Source organism: Rhizopus microsporus (genome assembly GCF_002708625.1).
Source record: "Rhizopus microsporus ATCC 52813 unplaced genomic scaffold scaffold_5, whole genome shotgun sequence".
NCBI classification, from domain to species: Eukaryota; Fungi; Mucoromycota; class Mucoromycetes; order Mucorales; family Rhizopodaceae; genus Rhizopus; species Rhizopus microsporus.
The window spans coordinates 497527-514135 of record NW_019671920.1 but is presented as its reverse complement, the minus strand read 5'-3'; the positions used below and the strand labels follow the sequence as shown (position 1 = coordinate 514135).

Below are 16609 nucleotides of genomic sequence, written 5' to 3'. Positions count from 1 at the left end.
TTTCTCAGCGTGCCACGTCACAGTGACATTAGTTTTAATATTTGGCTTCTGTTTTTTCTTTTCCCTTTTTTTTTTTTTTTTCTATTTTTCTCTCTGTATAATATGGTCAAGACTACACTTATTGCAAGAGTAGCAGACGGCCTTCCGTTGGCTGCTAGTATGGATGATGAACAGGTAAATTATTGATTATACATTGAACAAAGGGGTTAATGAAGCATGTAAAAGGTTGAGACGGAATTAGCTGATTATAAACAACAAGCAAAGACCATATTCAAAAGGCTCAATACCAACTCTGAACCGAGATGTTCTATCGAATCAGGCAAATACGTGTTTCAGTAAGTTGTGCACATGTATATATTAAATTTCATATTGACCTGTTCAAAAAGTTATATTATTGAATCAAGTGTTTGTTACCTCTGTATTTGTGATCAATCTTATCCTCGTAAACTCGCCTTCAGTTATTTAGAAGAACTTGCCAAAGAATTCAACATGAGTTATGGAAATGAAGTAGAAAAGCCAGGCCTTAGGCCCTATGCATTTGTTAAATTTGGTATTTATATCATAATAAATCAAGCACCATTGACTAATGCAACAGGAATACAGACACTTTTATGCAAAAGACAAAGAGAATCTATCAAGACACAAGGACTCAGAGCAATTTGGCCAAACTGAACGAAGACTTGCAGGATGTGACACGTATTATGACAAAGAATATGGAGGATTTATTGTGGCGTGGAGATAGTTTGGATCGTATGAGCACAATATCAGGTGAACTCAAGGATAGTGCCAAGATGTTTAAGGACAAGGCGCGTCATTTGAACTTACAGGCACTTTACCGAAAGTATGGCCCACCTGTAGCTATTGCCACGTTTATTTTATTTGTTCTTCTTATTCGCTATTATTGGTTTTAATCAAAATAAATGCGTTATAATGTATACCACCAGAATAAGGGAAAAAGGAGGGGAAGGACTTTTTTGTTTTATTTACAACACATACACACAAAAAGAGATATATAAACATATATACTTTATCCCAGAATGGGCTTTATGATACGTTCTACTAATTGTAGCATGAGTACTCGGTTGAGGACAGGATCTTGGCATCGAGCCCAGATGCGATCCATAGCCGTATTACAGTTCTGATCACCAATGAGCTGACGAACTGTACTAGGTATCACTCGATTCATCAACATGATTCTTGCCTTTCGCTTACTTTCTTCTCTATCCTTATCCGTGCGCTTCTCTATCGGTCGCTTTTGCTCTCCTACGACCCATTGACCTTCTGGCCAAAGCTGCTGACCGAGCTGATTCAATCGAAGCATGATGGCATCAGGAGACATATACGCATTCAATAGATCATTGTACTGTTCTGTAATAAACTCTGTATATGATCGACGGACAATTTCCCTCAGTATGTTCAGGATAGACCTTCGCATCCACGCTTTATTATTCGACGGTGTCAGATTGAATATCTCAATCACGAGTGCATACGTTGTTTCAATTAAGAGCTCTACATCCATCGAACTAAGCGCTTTGGGTGGTATGATTTGTTCCTCTTCTTCTGTTGTCGTGCTACTGCTACTTGTCATCGAATGGGTATCATCCTTGGTTTCCATCTTGGGAGAATTGTTGCGCGAAAACAGAGACCGTGATCTAGACAGAGGCTTTGTATCAGTCAAGAGAGCATATGCTGCCACGACCTGATCCTTGTACTCTTCCGAAAATGACACGACATCGTCGTTCATCACTTCCGATCGTCTTTCTTTTCTCAAAAAGGCAGAAATCAAAGGATCTCTGCCCAGTTCGGTATCATGCACAACCTTATCCAGATATATCTCTAGATCGTGACTGATTTCTTCGCCCTTCTTTTTCGTTTGTGTCTTTAGCCAGGATTTGGCAGGATCCAGTGGAAGTCTGAGCTGTATCTTGTTGATGCGTCGAGTGTATCGTGCAGAGAGGATCATGTGAAAGCTTTCGAAATCAGTGTAGCTTCGTGTGATCACGTATCCACCACCTTCCGATCCTATAGTATCCTCGTTGGCAGGTCGTTCGATCTGGATGATGTAGGTCAATTGACTCTTGTTTAGTGGATGATCTGGTGATTGTGGCGGCGAGATATCCATGACGGTGAAATGAACAAGTCCAGGCGAAAAACTGACGAGTTCGTCGTCTTGTTTTGTTTCAAATCCATCATCATCATCTATTTTCTCCGAAACGACGGTTTCGAGAGCAGCAGATACTGTCGCTTGAACTGTCTCGGATGATGCTTGGTCTGATAAAAGGTCAATGATCCAACAATTCAAAAAATCAGGGTCGCTAAGGATATCGAGAATGTTGCCAAACAGAAAGGTAGCCAGTAGCTCACGAAGTAAGGACATTAACAAATTGGACTCCTTTTCGGGGCCTGTTAATGCTCTCTTTAATAATGTTTGGCTAAGCCCACGAAGTTGCTGATGCTGTTCATGCTTGGATAAGAGCTGTGCAAAAGGTGACTGTGGGTTTCTTCTAACGTAGTCCTCTATAGAAATTTCTGACTCTTCTAAAGCTCTACACTCTCTCTTGAAAAGGTTTGATCAATATAGACTCCTTCATAATAAAGAATCTCCTTACCATGTGAATGATCAATGTATTGGCTACTCCATATAACGTTGACATGACGATATCATTTCTGTCCTGATTCATAAGGATCTTTTCTAACTGCATACAAGCACCATTTAATTTTTCTCTTGTGATTTTCTCAAATTGAACGTCCTCGTAAACATTAAGTGGCGTCCACCAATTGGCTATAAAGTCGCGTATGAAATAATCAAGGAGTTGATCAACAACAGGGGTAAGTGAACGATAATGAAGCTCAAGTCTTTCTGTTGATGATGTATCCTAATAATAATAATAATGATATATAATACATATAACAAAACATGAACTATTTTCTTACTGCTGGTTCTTCATGAAATGTCTTTTGATATTCTTGTATGACCAATCTACCTTCTGTATTATTAAAGTAAAGCCCACCCAAGACAAAGCCTGCGATGAGAAAGGCAAGGAAGTAGATTCCGTCAGTGACAAGTAAAAAAGAGAAGATGATTAGGAATGTGCTGCCAAAGACATGAACAAGTTTTGATAACATTGGCTGTTCTATGACTTCCATTATTAGGTTGCATATCTCTGGTATTACTTCTAGCATGTTGCAATGTTTAAAGAAAAAGAAAAGGGGCACAAAGCATAATTTGAGCCAAGCATACACAACTGCTTTACCAGCTTTTTCAATTTCCGATCAAATCTTTTGCGTGTCCTGCAGCCCAGGGAAAAAAAAACCATCAAAAGGGGACAGATTGATAAAGTCAACTTATTGTTTTCTGCCACATGTTATTTAATTATGATGCATGAAAGAATTCATAAAATTAGCCCCTAGTTTTACAGTTTTTTGGGGGTTGCATTTATCAATAGTAAAAAAGATAAATTGTTATTTGAAAAATGTCTAAATTATAGTTTAAGAAAAAAAAATTTAAAGGTGCATGATGGTTCATTTTGACTTGACAGGTTCCAAAAGATGAAAAAAAAAAGAGACTAACCCCCTGCCCCTCTCTTTCTTTCTCTTCCCCCACAGATTATGTATCATTTATTTCCCCCTTGCTTAAATAACACTGCAAAGAAAGAGAGACAATTGATATTTGGATCAGGGGTCACATTTAAATAATGATCACTTTCAATGATAAAGTCCTTGTTACAACAGCCCGACAAAGCTTTTGAGAAAAGACTGTTTTATGCAAATCCTTAAAATACGATTATGCATTTGGCTTTCTGAGTTTCACTTGTGTGACAGGAACTTTGTTAAAGGGCTGAAAAGAAAACAAATAGAACAAAAAGATTCAAAGGAACGAATCGTTCATGTTGGAGAGTTTATAAATCAAGGTTATTCTTTCTTTTTATTTCCATTCCCAGCAGTACGTTCTCCCAACTTTTTTTTTGAGTTTACTATCCTTAACCCCTCTTGGCGGCTATTGACAGGTAACTTTTTAAGGTCTAGACTAATTTTTGAATTTCAGTTTGAATTTTTTTTACTTCCATGATGCTTTTGTTGTAATAATAAAAGGGAAAGCCTATTGTTTGTGTATCCTAGTTACACATAGCTTGGTCTAAACGTGATTTGTTGATTAAATTCAGTTACATGGCAACCGTTGTTCAAAGTAAATAAACAATGCTTTATTGTTCAAACCAAAAAGGGACAATTGAGTGGCATTGTTTCAATACAGACAACTTGTGCATAAAGTTTATTTTTTTTTTCTCATTGTTTACACACTGTCATGTTATGTGTTGTAGAATGACAAAATCGATGACAGCATTTGAGATTCATTGGGTGGCATACTATCAGAAAATCGCAACACATGGTTTGATGGAATCTAACTGGGCAGTCGGAAGATTCGTTACTTTAACATTTTTACCTTTTGATTTTTTTTTTATCCAGGTTCAAGGAACAGAAAAAACAACTTGTAACCAATGCTACAGAGAGTTATCATGGTACAAAGTAGAAAACAGTAAAAAACGAATGATAACTCTCATAAACTTGCTACAATCAATCAACCGACAAGGGTTACAAAAACATGTAATGGGCTGTAACGTCAATAGCTGCCAAAATAACTCAGATCAACTAAACAAATGTCTAAATATGATATCATTATTCCCTATTGTAATAATAATATCCTTTTCCATTTTATTCTCTTTACCCACTTTAGAGAAAAAGAAATAAAAGGACAGTATGAATCAAAGAGAAAGCAAAAAGAGGGGCACTCAATTCATCCTCTTTCATTTTTATCACCTGCTTCATTCACTAAAATAACAGGGAAAGATGGAACATATCCAATTTCTTTTGCTCAAAAATTTTGCTACTTTTTTTTTTTTTTTTCTCGCCCTGGACCACACGGTCCTGCATTTTAAGTTGGGTTTCACTCAAGCAATATATAAATCGATCAACCCACACTTTAGCAGTTTCTTTTTCTTTCTTTCTTTTTTCTTTATCCTTTTTTATTTATTTATTTAACCATGCCACCCAAGAGAAGAAATTCCGGACAAAGATCTGCCCCTAAGCAATTTCGCTGTACTGGCTATGGAGATTGTAACATGGTCTTTACAAGAAGTGAGCATTTAGCGAGGCATGAAAGGAAGCATACAGGAGAGGTAACTTTTTATTTATTTTTTCTCTAAAGTAATAAATATTAATTATTGTTTAGAAACCTTACAAGTGCATTGTCGAAGGTTGTGAACGTATGTTTAGCCGATTCGACAACATGATGCAGCATACACAGACCCACGATAAAGAAAGAAAAAAGACAGCACCCACGGAAGCGGTAAAGGATCATTCCAAAAACAAGAAAGCCCGTGCATCAATGACGGACGATCCAGTTACCGAATCTCCGATTCAAATGCAAGAGGAGAGACATCCTTGGGTTCAACAACGATCTGACCTATATGCGTCACCCTTTGAATATTCTTCAATGGTGAACAATCGTACATTACCTCTACCTCACCGTAGAGCATCCATATCGACTCCGGTTCGCTCATTGGGCTACCGCTCTCCTTATCCTTACTCATTACCTCCTTCCCCTGTCAAGACTCAATTCCATCATCATCCTTCACACTTGCCAAATTATGATCATTATTACTACCAAAAGCCATACAACGTACCCAGAAACCGCTCGTCATGGCCCATCAAGGAAGAATACAATGAATTTGACCAAACCCGTCGGTCATCCATCTCTACTGTCTCGACTGATTCCGGACACTCGCATTCTCCTCCAAGCTTTCATCATGATTTTCATGTCAAACGTCGTATATCGATTGACGCTTTACAAACTCCTATAGAAAAATTAAGAACGATTCAATTAGACGAAAAACCCCCTGAGAAAGATGCGATAGATATTACACAGGATGAATATGAAGCGCTAGAAGCATTCAGTCAATTCCGTACATCACCTGTCGTCGGTACCCTGCCCATCACCTCTTCTCCTCTTCATAGCCCAAATCTGTCTTCTCAAGTATGCGCTATCAGACAACGTGTTCCAACATTAAGAGAATCATTCTCAAGACCTGCATCTCATCATTATGGTTAACTAGGAAAAAAAAAACATTCTTTTTTGTATCATATACATTTATATTTTTTGTATTTAAAGCCTCTATTGCAAAACTAGTAAATAAAATCTTCATTTCTGTATTATAAAAAAGTCACTCTCTTTTAAAATTTTTTAAATAATGGAAGATACCAATATTAAGCTTACGTTAGATCTCGGTCAAAGAGCATTACAGCAATTCAACAAATTTCCACATCAGCTTGCTATTACAATAGATCTAAGTCCAAATACCGTTACTGCCATAAAGTATGTGATAGGCTCACTTATCATTTATAAGTCGATTGACGTAAGTATTTATCCTCCCTTCAAAAAAGGGCAACTATGTGATATTGACGTCAACCTTACTCGATAGTCCCTTACGCAAATCCTTATTGCCTGCAACCAAGACAACAGAAAAAAAGAAAAAGAAAATTAAATCCCGATAAAAGTGATGGAATATATCCTTTTCTCTTTTTCTTTTTCTTTTTTTTTTTCTTAATAATGAATCGTCTTCGAGCACTAAACGCCTTTTACACCCGATCCTACAACAAACGGCCCATTTTGACATTATGTGTGACAAATGGTATCCTTGGTGTACTCAGTGATACACTTGCTCAAAGCATATCTTATTACGAAGCAAGCAAGATTGAACCTTATATCGTACCCGAAAAATTGAGAGAACATGAAGATCTTTGGCCACCCAGTCCACGATGGGATCTGATTCGAACTTTTCGTTTTGCAGCTTACAATTTTTGTGTCGCGCCCTTGGGTGGAACATGGTACATGTTTCTCGATCGGTTCTTTCCGGTGCCCAAAAATGCTGCTCCACGAACGGCCAACGTGATGGCTATCAAACGTATGGCAACCGATCAATTGTTATTTGCCCCCATGGGTCTCGTCCTCTTCTTTACGGTGATGGGGTTGGCAGAGACAGGCAAGTGGGAGGGCGTGAAAGAAAAGTTTAGAGACGCGTATACACCGGCATTGATCACCAATTATGAGGTATGGCCAGCAGTTCAGTTTATTAATTTCAAATGGATGCCTCTACAGTATCGATTACCATTTGTTAGCAGCTTGGGTATTCTCTGGAACGCTTACCTTAGTTGGCTCAATAATGCGTCCAAGCAAGAAGAGTATGTATTGTCAAAGCTTGATAAGAAAGATCCAAACTTGGAAGTAATTCAATCAGCCTAAATTATATATGTGTATATTTTTAAATACCCCCTTTTTCTTTCATAATGAATTATATGTGTATTTCGTAAATAAATATTGAATGGTATATATATATATATATATTCTATATGGTTTTTATTGATTCTTTACAACTATATTACACAATTTTTCTTTAATGTTTAGCGCCACTACGTTGCAGTAAGGTCGCCTGAATGTTTAATTCGGGTAGCGCACGATGACCGGATGTAGGCTGTGGCATGAACCCGACCTTGACCAAGTAAGCATAATAAAGACCCAAGAGATCATCTCCCATCAAGGGAAGTTGAACACCATCCAGTGCCAACACAGTCTGTGTGTTTCGATCGTCCAATGGAGCGCTCTTGGTAGAGGTAGGTAAATCATCCAAGACAAAGTGTAAGAGAGGGAACAAGGAATGGTCCTGAGCCTTGAGTGTGTATTCCATCAACTTGTTTCTCCAATCGATATATTCGGTTTGTTGCACCTTGTATCCATAGGTCAGTAAGGATTGGAACATCTTATTGTACGTAAAGCCAGCAGGATGGGTCACTTGAAGAACACCGCGCTGAATTGACTGTTGATCGTGACGAGCAGCACCTGCGACAACAGAGGCAACGTAATCGACAGAGCAGCAGTTGACATCATTAGCAATCGCAGGGACGTAGCCAAGTTCGACACATCCCTTGAGTAGACGCCAGATGAAATCATCCGTGTTTGTCACGCCCGTACGAGAATCACCAAGGATATAACCAGGGCGAATGATGGTTGCGGGCATACCTCGCTTTCTGGCTTCCATGATCAGTTTCTCAGCAACCCACTTGCTTTGTCCGTATCCGCTGTCTAAACCTGTGCGTGCACCTTCTAACGCGTCGCTTTCCAACACATAGTTGCCCTGATTGATGTAGTAAGGCGTGTCCAAGACAGAAGTAGAGGAGACAAAATGGAAAGACTTGGACTTGTGTTCAGTAGCTAAGCGCATGGCCCAGAGAGTACCAAGGACGTTGGGAGCACGGAGCTGTTGGTATGGATAGACCCAGTGAACGAGAGCACCGTTATGGATGATAGCGTCGGCTTCTTTTGTCATACGGTTCCAATCAGCCTCAGAAAGGCCCAGACGATCGCTCGCGAGGTCACCACAGATCGCCTCAACACGGTCTTGCCAGCTATCCTTCCAGGCCAAATGATCAACAGCAGCCTTCTTGACTCGATCAAATGCGCTTTGATTATCCTTGGCACGAACAATACAGAACACTTTGTGAGTATTATCGTATCCCAGGATTTTTTCGAGAATAAAGGCACCCAAGAAACCAGTGGCACCAGTCAAGACGTATGTACGTGAATGGTCAGCAACAGGGAGAGCCTCATAACTTGGCTGAAGGAACTCTTGTGCAAGGGTGGGCACGTCAGATGCATAATCGACTACTTCCTTCTTTTGTTCTTCTTGTTGAGTCAAGCCATCACTTTCTAATAGCAGATCGCCGCTTTGGAGCTTGGTTACTTCTCGAGCAAGGCCAGCAATGGTAGGTTCGGCAAACACAAGACCCAAGGGAGCTTCGACCTGGAACTTTTGACGGATCTCAAATATGAGACGTGTGGCAATCAGCGAGTGTCCACCAATATCGAAAAAGTTATCCGTCAGACCAATCACTGGATCAGCAGCAGGAAGCAGGTCTTTCCAGATATCGTGAATGATGCGTTCGTTAGGTGTCATCTCGGGAAGTTCTGAAGCAACAACTGGTTTGGCCTTGTTGAATTGAGCTGTATCAGGGAAAGGCAAGGCGTTCTTGTCGACCTTACCATTAGGCGTCAAGGGCATACGAATAAGTGGCACAAAGACAGAAGGAACAGCGTAGCTAGGAAGCTTTTGCTTGAGATAATCACGGATGTTCTTGATGAGACGACGGAAGGTACGGCTCGAGAAGATATCCTTTTCATCTTGTTCGTCATCTTCAGTAGCGCTTGCAAAATCGGTATTTGCAGTGGGGTTAGGCACAAAGTAAGCCACGAGCGTCTGCTCTTCATTCTTGTCACGACGCACCAATGTGACGTTTTCACGAACAAAGGGGTGTTGAGAGAGGTGTGTATCGATCTCACCCAGTTCTATACGGAAGCCACGGATCTTGACTTGATCATCAGCACGGCCAGTACATTCGACATTACCATCAGGACGGTATCGGCCCAGATCACCTGAACGATACATACGGTCACGCTTTCCCTGGTAGAATTGCTTCCATCGATCGTCCTTCACTGTCGACTCGTCCTTACCATCGTCCACACAAGCGTTTGGAACGAACCAGTTAGGAATGAACTTTTCAGCAGTAGCTTCAGGTAATCTGAGGTATCCCTCGGCCAATCCAGGTGCACGTACATAGATTTCACCAATCTCACCAACACCGCACATCTTGGTACGATCATGGCGGTTGACGACCAAGAGTTGAACATTGACCATACCCTTACCGGCAGCGATGACTTCCTTTTGAGAGCTCAAGAAGGCAGGATGACTGGATCGAGGGGGAACGACAAAGTGTGAGACAGAACGTTGGGTTTCGGTCGTACCATACATGTTGATCACAGACACATTGGGCGCGTACTTTTGAATACGAGCCGCGTCACGCTTGGTGAGAATGTCGCCCACAAAGAAGGCATTGATCAATGAAGGAATTTCGACTTGAGCATGTGAAGAGAGGAGTTGACCCATGGCGGGCGTCAGATGGGTCACTGTGACCTGTGCACGGTTCATCCATTCAGCTAAACGACCGGGGATACCAATATCTTCGGATGTGGGGATATGCAACTCGGCACCCAAAAAGAGAGGCGTAAAGATGTCACGCTGGATAGGATCATGAGCAATACCAGAGAGCATTGTAAATTTGTCCTGGCTTGATAAACCAAACGTCTCGGCCATCCAGGGGTAAAAGTGAGTTAGAGAAAAGTGGCGACCGCGAACGCCCTTGGGGATACCTGTACTGCCGCTTGTGAAACTGAGAGTACCAATGCTGTCGGGGCCAATCACCACGTTGGGATACTCGTCCGAAAGAGATCGCACGGTGTCAAAAATATCAGCTCCGTCTCTTGTCACACCACCGGAGAGTTGACCGTTGCTTCCGATCTTTAATGAAGAAATCTCGCAGATGATGTCTTGCTCGCGCTTGATGTAGTCTCGTACTGATTCGGCTATCTGTCCGGCTTCTTGAAGAACAATCAAACCACGGGGTTTAGCTACGGAAAGATAGATTTCTTGACGTGCAGGTGGATATGCAGGGTCTAGTAAATGTGAGTCAAACATGAATATCAATTTTTTGCTTTGCTCTTACCAATCACACTAAAAGTAGCTCCTGCCTTGAGAACACCCATGATAGCTACGACAAGATCCACACCTCTGTATGCATAAATAATCACGACATCCTCTCTCTGAATATTGTTTGCCAGCAAATAGTGAGCGACAAGGTTGGATGCTTGGTTGATTTGGTCATAAGTGTATGTGACAGTGGTATTATCATCTCTGGATTCGACAATACATGTTCTCGTAGGATGCAGCTTGGCATTTTCATTAAAGATATCAGGAATAGCTCCTCTCCAGAGGGACCAGTGCAGGTCAGCGGTAGGGTCAGGTAAGGGTGAACTGGGTAGACCAGAGTCAGAAAGAGGGATCTGACCAACGGCGAGTTCCGCGGATTTGACACCTGTATCAATGACGGTCGTCAATTGAGAAAAGAGGTATTCGATACGCTTAGGTGAGAAAAGGATTTGATTATATACAATACGAATGGATACTGGACGAAGGAAGGAGGTTCTTAAGGAAGAGGATGCTGTAGGTGACGAGATAAAGATGGTCAAATCGGAGCTTGCGGATGTTGTTGCAAGGTGATGTTGAGAAGGTGAATCGAGTTCATTATAAAATCGCACACGACAAAGAGGGCGTCTGCTTTCGGGATCTGTGCCTTCGTAAACAGCATCACATAATTGATCAAAGGGAACCTCTTGAGTTAATGCCTCTTGTTCTACCTATAAACTATATGCATCAGCCTCGCGCACAGTTCACACACAGTTTCACAATATTACCTTTGTCACCATATCAATGATACCACGGAATGTGTTTGAAGGATCGACATGTAGACGTAACAGTAGAGGATTACCAGTAGGAGAGGATGTACCAATAGCGAATTCTTCATCACCAGTATAGCGTTGAAGTAAAACAGAAAAGGCAGCAAGAATGACAGAGAATGGAGTTGGACGAACATCATACATTGATGCTTGAACGAGACTCAAGAGTGTTTGCTCTGGGAGATCAAAAGATAAAACTTCTTCGACTGTACGTGGAGGTAATGGTCTTGGATAGTCAGTTGGTAATAGTAAGTCCGTCAAGTTTTGAAGACGAGACTTCCAAATTGAAATAGTATCTACAGTGTTTACCATTATAAGAATAAATAATAGAAAGAAAAAAAAAATAAAGAGACAATGAAGAGATGCTTGACCCGGTTTATAATATTTATTATGGAAAGATTAAACTACTATATATGGAGTGAAGATAGAGATGAAAAAAAATGAGATCAACAGTCATGCTGTCTTACCATTACGGAATTTAAAATTGATAATCTTTTATCAATCAAGGGCTTGCTTGGGTGGAGCTTCATTTGAGCGTTCTTCTAAATCGATTTGTTCGGTTGGTACTTTTGTATAATTGGATTTATGAATCATGGCCTTATAGAAACGAGTGACAATAAAGGCAAAGTATAGCTTTGAGGGTATAAGTAATAATGAAACCATATCACATAATATACTTACATGAATCAAATTCAATGCGACTAACACGGCTATACCAACATACTTTTCCATATCAAATACTCTATCATGTTCTTCCTTCTTGGCTGGATCATTCTCTAATTCAGGTAAACTGTGATCTGTATAGATGTACCAAGTGATACCAGTATGAATAGTCCATATAATGCTGATAAACGAATCTAACCAAAAGAACATGGTATACCATCGAAATGTTCGAACATTTTCCTGCCTGGATGTATCAGTTTCCTTATATTCTCATTCTCATTGTAATAGATAGCATACGCTGTGTAATCCATATAAACCTTGTACAAAGATAACAATGGCTAGTAGAGAATAAACGTAGCCTGCAGTCGCTGTGTTGTCTGTAAAATCAAATGATAAAATTCCATAGAAACCAGATAGTTTATTCAACTGTACAAAGAAAGGTTATTAAACGCAGTCCAAATAAACAATGTAACTTACAATTCCAAACAATGTGATTAAGACAACACCTATATTCTTAAAATGAGTATACATGTCTATGTATAGGTCATTTCACTGCATTTACCTGTCTTAATCGGAACAAAACCACAGCAATACTTTCCTTTTGTAAATGGCATTATATATAAACAAAGAGACAGAAAGATGACAAGACTTTTTTATTAAAAAATTATATAAAACGGAATAACATTGTGCCGTGTAATAGCCGAGATTTAATCAAACGTGATTGGACGGCAAAATAAGGGCATTACTGCTTCCCTAAGGAACTGGATGATCTAGCATGGATTTAGATCTAATCACGAGAATATAAACACCCCAAGTGTATGTACATGGCCATAGGCGAATGTTTGTATGTGAGTGCGCCGTCGTATGTATCCAAGAACTGTGTTTAAAAATATCGAAGGTACCAAAAAGAAGGTGGCGTTTTTTTTTTGTATTTATTTTTCTTTTTCTTTATTTGCTACTACTGCAGAGCTTTTCATGTGATAACATGTCTTCAACCAAGGTTATGTTGAGTAAAAAGAGCATCTCTTCAACGTCCTCGCGCGATAATGAAGCTGATTTAAAAAGACAACTGTTGGAGAATCAAAAAGATCGAATGCAGCATGTTCGTAATAAACCGAAACTAAACCGTGTAAGAGAAACACAACTTCAACCTGACAAAATAATGGAATGTAAACAAGAATTGCAATCCTACAGGATATTTTTGTATAAACTTGATTTTGCTTCTGAATCAGCCCTAAGTCGCCAAATCAAGAAGCTTGGAGCTGTAGGTATATATGCATTTTGGTATCAATGATAATAATCATTCTTTAATAGGCAAGAGCGCCATTCTTTTCTGCTTCTCAAGACGATTGTACACATATTATTACAACAAAAGAGCTTTTACATGTTTATGACACTTTTAGCGATACCCAAAAGTAAGAGTAAGAAAAAGCAATATCTTATGGACCAGCTTTTTTTTTTTAAACAGATACCTTTTTTGAATGTAGATCACCTTTACAAGATACCCAAGGATCTCTCGAGGTAAAAACTATTTTCCTTTTAAAAATTAGATGCTTGATCTGATCTTTTATTTTAGACCTCTGTAGATGAAGTCATCAAAAACGCGTACAACTGGAAGAAAACGATCTGGAGCGCGGAATGTAAGCATATAATGTATAGCAAAGTGAATTGTTCTGACTAGTTAATTTAGATGCAAAGGAACTTTTTATGCATCTCATTGAATATAGTCCTCCAAAGACACGTGAAGCACAGACATATAAGCGATCACGTCCTGCTTATTACGAGTTTCCCGGTTACTTTCTTATGATTGAAGATGCTACAAGTACTCACTCTCCAATTGATGTAAAGGAATACTCTGATGATTGCTTCTGCCCAGATGAAAGAACAGATCTTCCGTGGCCAACTTTGGAACCAAAGGCAGGAGAACGAAAAAAACGCCTATTGCCCAGCGAGATTTTAAAAGAGATCGAAAATATAGACGCAGATCAACTACTTGCAAAAAAATCAGTTAATGACGAACAGAAGGAGAGGAGTTCACAAAAAGAGGATAATACGGATACTATGCTGGAAGAGGACACATGTAGAAAGACAAAGAAAAGAAAAGAAGGGTGCGATAAAGAGACAGTAAAAGAAGGAAAGCAGAAAGAACAAAAGGGACGAAACAAATATTGCGAAACATGCGGAAAGCATTACACAGACTTACAAACTGTACGCGTGTTTTTTTTTGTTGTTGTTGTTGACATGACTAACCTCTTTATGTTCAATAGCATATCAAGTTACCTGAACATATCGATGCTCATAAGAACAGTGATTTTTCAGGGCTGGACTCTTGCTTATCCTCTTTAAAAAGAAAATACGCCTATCCTTTACCAAGCTATATGAAAACAAGCGTGAACCCTATTGTTGACGGTTCTGACGTGCTGTTTGACATTTAGCCTTGATGTACATAAACCATTGTATTAGCATTGTAAAATAAAACCGACATCTATTTATGCATATACATACATATTCAATCACTTCTATATGTGCAGAGGCTTCTTTCTCTTGATTGCTCTCCCTTTATAAAATAGTTTGGGGATGAAGTAAAGAGAATGTATCCAGTTTTACTCTCCGCGTTCCTTGTTTCACGCATACCCCTTAATTTAAGAGGTATCAATTTATTTTACATTTTGTTACGCAAAACACTTTGAAGACAAAAGCCATGAATAAGGCACCTGTATTATCCTCAGTAGGAGGCTTAATTATTGATGACATTTATTACCCCGATGGCAGAAAGATATGTAATGTACTTGGTGGTGGAGGTGTATTTGCAATTTATGGTAAAAGAACAAACAATTCTGTGCGTGTTTGTGTGTTTGCTGATTAACACTACAGTTTTCCCTTAATCAAAGGTATGAGAATATGGCAGCCTTCACCAAGTTCTCAAGAGATTGGATACATTGTACAAAAGGGCTTTGATTACCCACAAGAAATAGATGACCAACTCAACCGATTGAACATCTCTTTGATTTCAAAATACCATCCCGATAAATATACCACACATGGAATCAACATATTTGGAGCAAATGACCACCGTGATTTCCAATACAAACATCCAATCATCAGAATAACCGCAAACGACTTTTCTGAAAGTTGGATAAAATCATTACGTGTCGTTCATGTCATATCCTCAGCAGAAAGAGCTATTGAAATTATAAACGAGTGGCGACAGAGGGATCCAGAAAGCAAGACGCAGTTTCTTTGGGAACCGTTACCATGGGCGTGTTTGCCAGAGGTATATACTAGCCGTTGTATGCTCTTACTTTTTTGTTCATGTTCTATTGGTTGCTAGAATTTGCAAGAGATATGTGAAGCGTGTCAGGGGATAGAAATTATCTCACCTAATCACGAAGAGATAGCAGAAATGCTTGGATACAAGTTTGAAGAGTTATTATCACAGCACAGCAATGATTTTAAACAAACAGTAGAGTATTGTGCTAGATTGCTTTTTGATAAAATTAAAAAGAGCACTATCAAACTTGTGGTACGGGCAAGCAAATATGGGGCGATAGTTATGACAAGCGGCTGCATGGAGTGGGTACCAGCCTATTGGGACAACAGGACTGAGAATGACAAGGTAGTGGATGTGACAGGTGCAGGAAATGCCTTCTGTGGAGGATACGCTGCAGGTTGGCTTCATACTCATGATCCAGTTCGTTCTGCTCTTTATGGAGCTGTGTCGGCAAGTTATGTTGTTGAACAGATAGGAGTGCCTTCATTAGTAGAGCCGGAACAATGGAACCAAGGACCAAGTCCAATGGATCGATTAAGCTTATTAGAAAGTAAATGCAGGAAATAAACATTATTTATTTGAAAATGTCTCAACTGCCTGAGCAAAACCGTACATGCTTTCACATTCTCTGTAACTGTATTTTGCGGAAACATAGCCACCTACAGCTGACGCTCCTGTTTTTTCTTTTAGCAACAAGTGTAGCTTTATATGAATATCTACCTAATGCAGAGAACAGTGACTTGTTCTTGTCAAGTCCAAATCGTCGAGTCACTGGCCCTGTGTGCATTGTATTCAGAATAAAAAGAGATATGTCAAGGCTTCACTTACATATAAGCAGCCCAGTGATGACTATTCCAATGAGTTCAGCCATATTTGACTGCATAAATTTACTTACTTGCTGTATAGACGCCCGTGCTATTTGCATGTTGTTGGCATAATCGAGGTATTATCCATTCCTATATATATATCAATCATAATTTGGCAGAATCATATATATCTTTAACCAACTGGATGCTCTCTGGCTATTCCTTGTTGTAATCGAGATGGCATATTTATTCAAAAGGATGGTTTATAAAGAAAAAAAGAAGAATAGCATGAATTACCTCTCATTCGCTGCTTAATTTGAAAATTATAAATGGTGACGTATTGAGTAATCGGGCCCTGGCTTAATCCGTTCAAAGACGGAAACCCTTTGTGAGGGCTGCCCAAAAAAAAATCCAAGCTCAGAGATAGAGAGTTGCACCTAGAAAAAAAAATCTTGCAAGACCCACCTATTT

General features: G+C 39.5%; 9 protein-coding genes across 9 annotated transcripts; 6 read left to right on the top strand and 3 right to left on the bottom strand.

Annotated features, from left to right (window-relative positions):
* Positions 1-102: 102 nt before the first annotated feature.
* RHIMIDRAFT_200873 (snare-like protein) lies at positions 103-911 on the top strand (the record flags this gene model as incomplete). The annotated part of the gene is made up of 4 exons (XM_023606490.1): positions 103-174; positions 226-335; positions 387-550; positions 604-911. 4 exons carry the CDS (start codon positions 103-105, stop codon positions 909-911), a joined length of 654 nt encoding a protein of 217 aa, XP_023467766.1.
* Positions 912-953: 42 nt separating this feature from the next.
* RHIMIDRAFT_113743 (uncharacterized protein) lies at positions 954-3251 on the bottom strand. Its single transcript, XM_023605289.1, has 3 exons — positions 2935-3251; positions 2610-2876; positions 954-2557 (listed from the first exon to the last, which is right to left on the bottom strand). The coding sequence occupies exons 1-3, from the start codon at positions 3181-3183 to the stop codon at positions 1028-1030; spliced, it is 2046 nt and encodes a 681-aa protein (XP_023467765.1). The 5' UTR covers positions 3184-3251; the 3' UTR covers positions 954-1027.
* Positions 3252-5018: 1767 nt separating this feature from the next.
* RHIMIDRAFT_290815 (uncharacterized protein) lies at positions 5019-6170 on the top strand. The gene is made up of 2 exons (XM_023613762.1): positions 5019-5174; positions 5228-6170. The coding sequence occupies exons 1-2, from the start codon at positions 5040-5042 to the stop codon at positions 6104-6106; spliced, it is 1014 nt and encodes a 337-aa protein (XP_023467764.1). The 5' UTR covers positions 5019-5039; the 3' UTR covers positions 6107-6170.
* Positions 6171-6575: 405 nt separating this feature from the next.
* Positions 6576-7399, top strand: RHIMIDRAFT_278102 (uncharacterized protein). Its single transcript, XM_023612721.1, has one exon. The coding sequence runs from the start codon at positions 6605-6607 to the stop codon at positions 7295-7297; it is 693 nt and encodes a 230-aa protein (XP_023467763.1). The 5' UTR covers positions 6576-6604; the 3' UTR covers positions 7298-7399.
* Positions 7383-11760, bottom strand: RHIMIDRAFT_290813 (alpha-aminoadipate reductase Lys1p). The gene is made up of 3 exons (XM_023613761.1): positions 11357-11760; positions 10609-11299; positions 7383-10558 (listed from the first exon to the last, which is right to left on the bottom strand). Exons 1-3 carry the CDS (start codon positions 11708-11710, stop codon positions 7449-7451), a joined length of 4155 nt encoding a protein of 1384 aa, XP_023467762.1. The 5' UTR covers positions 11711-11760; the 3' UTR covers positions 7383-7448.
* On the bottom strand, positions 11756-12686 carry RHIMIDRAFT_278099 (uncharacterized protein). Its single transcript, XM_023612720.1, has 5 exons — positions 12624-12686; positions 12539-12567; positions 12359-12487; positions 12080-12301; positions 11756-12031 (listed from the first exon to the last, which is right to left on the bottom strand). The coding sequence occupies exons 1-5, from the start codon at positions 12673-12675 to the stop codon at positions 11897-11899; spliced, it is 567 nt and encodes a 188-aa protein (XP_023467761.1). The 5' UTR covers positions 12676-12686; the 3' UTR covers positions 11756-11896.
* A 252-nt stretch (positions 12687-12938) lies between these two features.
* On the top strand, positions 12939-13509 carry RHIMIDRAFT_113682 (uncharacterized protein). Its single transcript, XM_023605287.1, has one exon. The coding sequence runs from the start codon at positions 13047-13049 to the stop codon at positions 13353-13355; it is 309 nt and encodes a 102-aa protein (XP_023467760.1). The 5' UTR covers positions 12939-13046; the 3' UTR covers positions 13356-13509.
* A 97-nt stretch (positions 13510-13606) lies between these two features.
* Positions 13607-14544, top strand: RHIMIDRAFT_113673 (uncharacterized protein). The gene is made up of 2 exons (XM_023605285.1): positions 13607-14269; positions 14329-14544. Exons 1-2 carry the CDS (start codon positions 13769-13771, stop codon positions 14494-14496), a joined length of 669 nt encoding a protein of 222 aa, XP_023467759.1. The 5' UTR covers positions 13607-13768; the 3' UTR covers positions 14497-14544.
* A 218-nt stretch (positions 14545-14762) lies between these two features.
* RHIMIDRAFT_236042 (Ribokinase-like protein) lies at positions 14763-16209 on the top strand (the record flags this gene model as incomplete). The annotated part of the gene is made up of 5 exons (XM_023608469.1): positions 14763-14880; positions 14953-15335; positions 15393-15882; positions 16023-16120; positions 16171-16209. The coding sequence occupies 5 exons, from the start codon at positions 14763-14765 to the stop codon at positions 16207-16209; spliced, it is 1128 nt and encodes a 375-aa protein (XP_023467758.1).
* Positions 16210-16609: the final 400 nt, after the last annotated feature.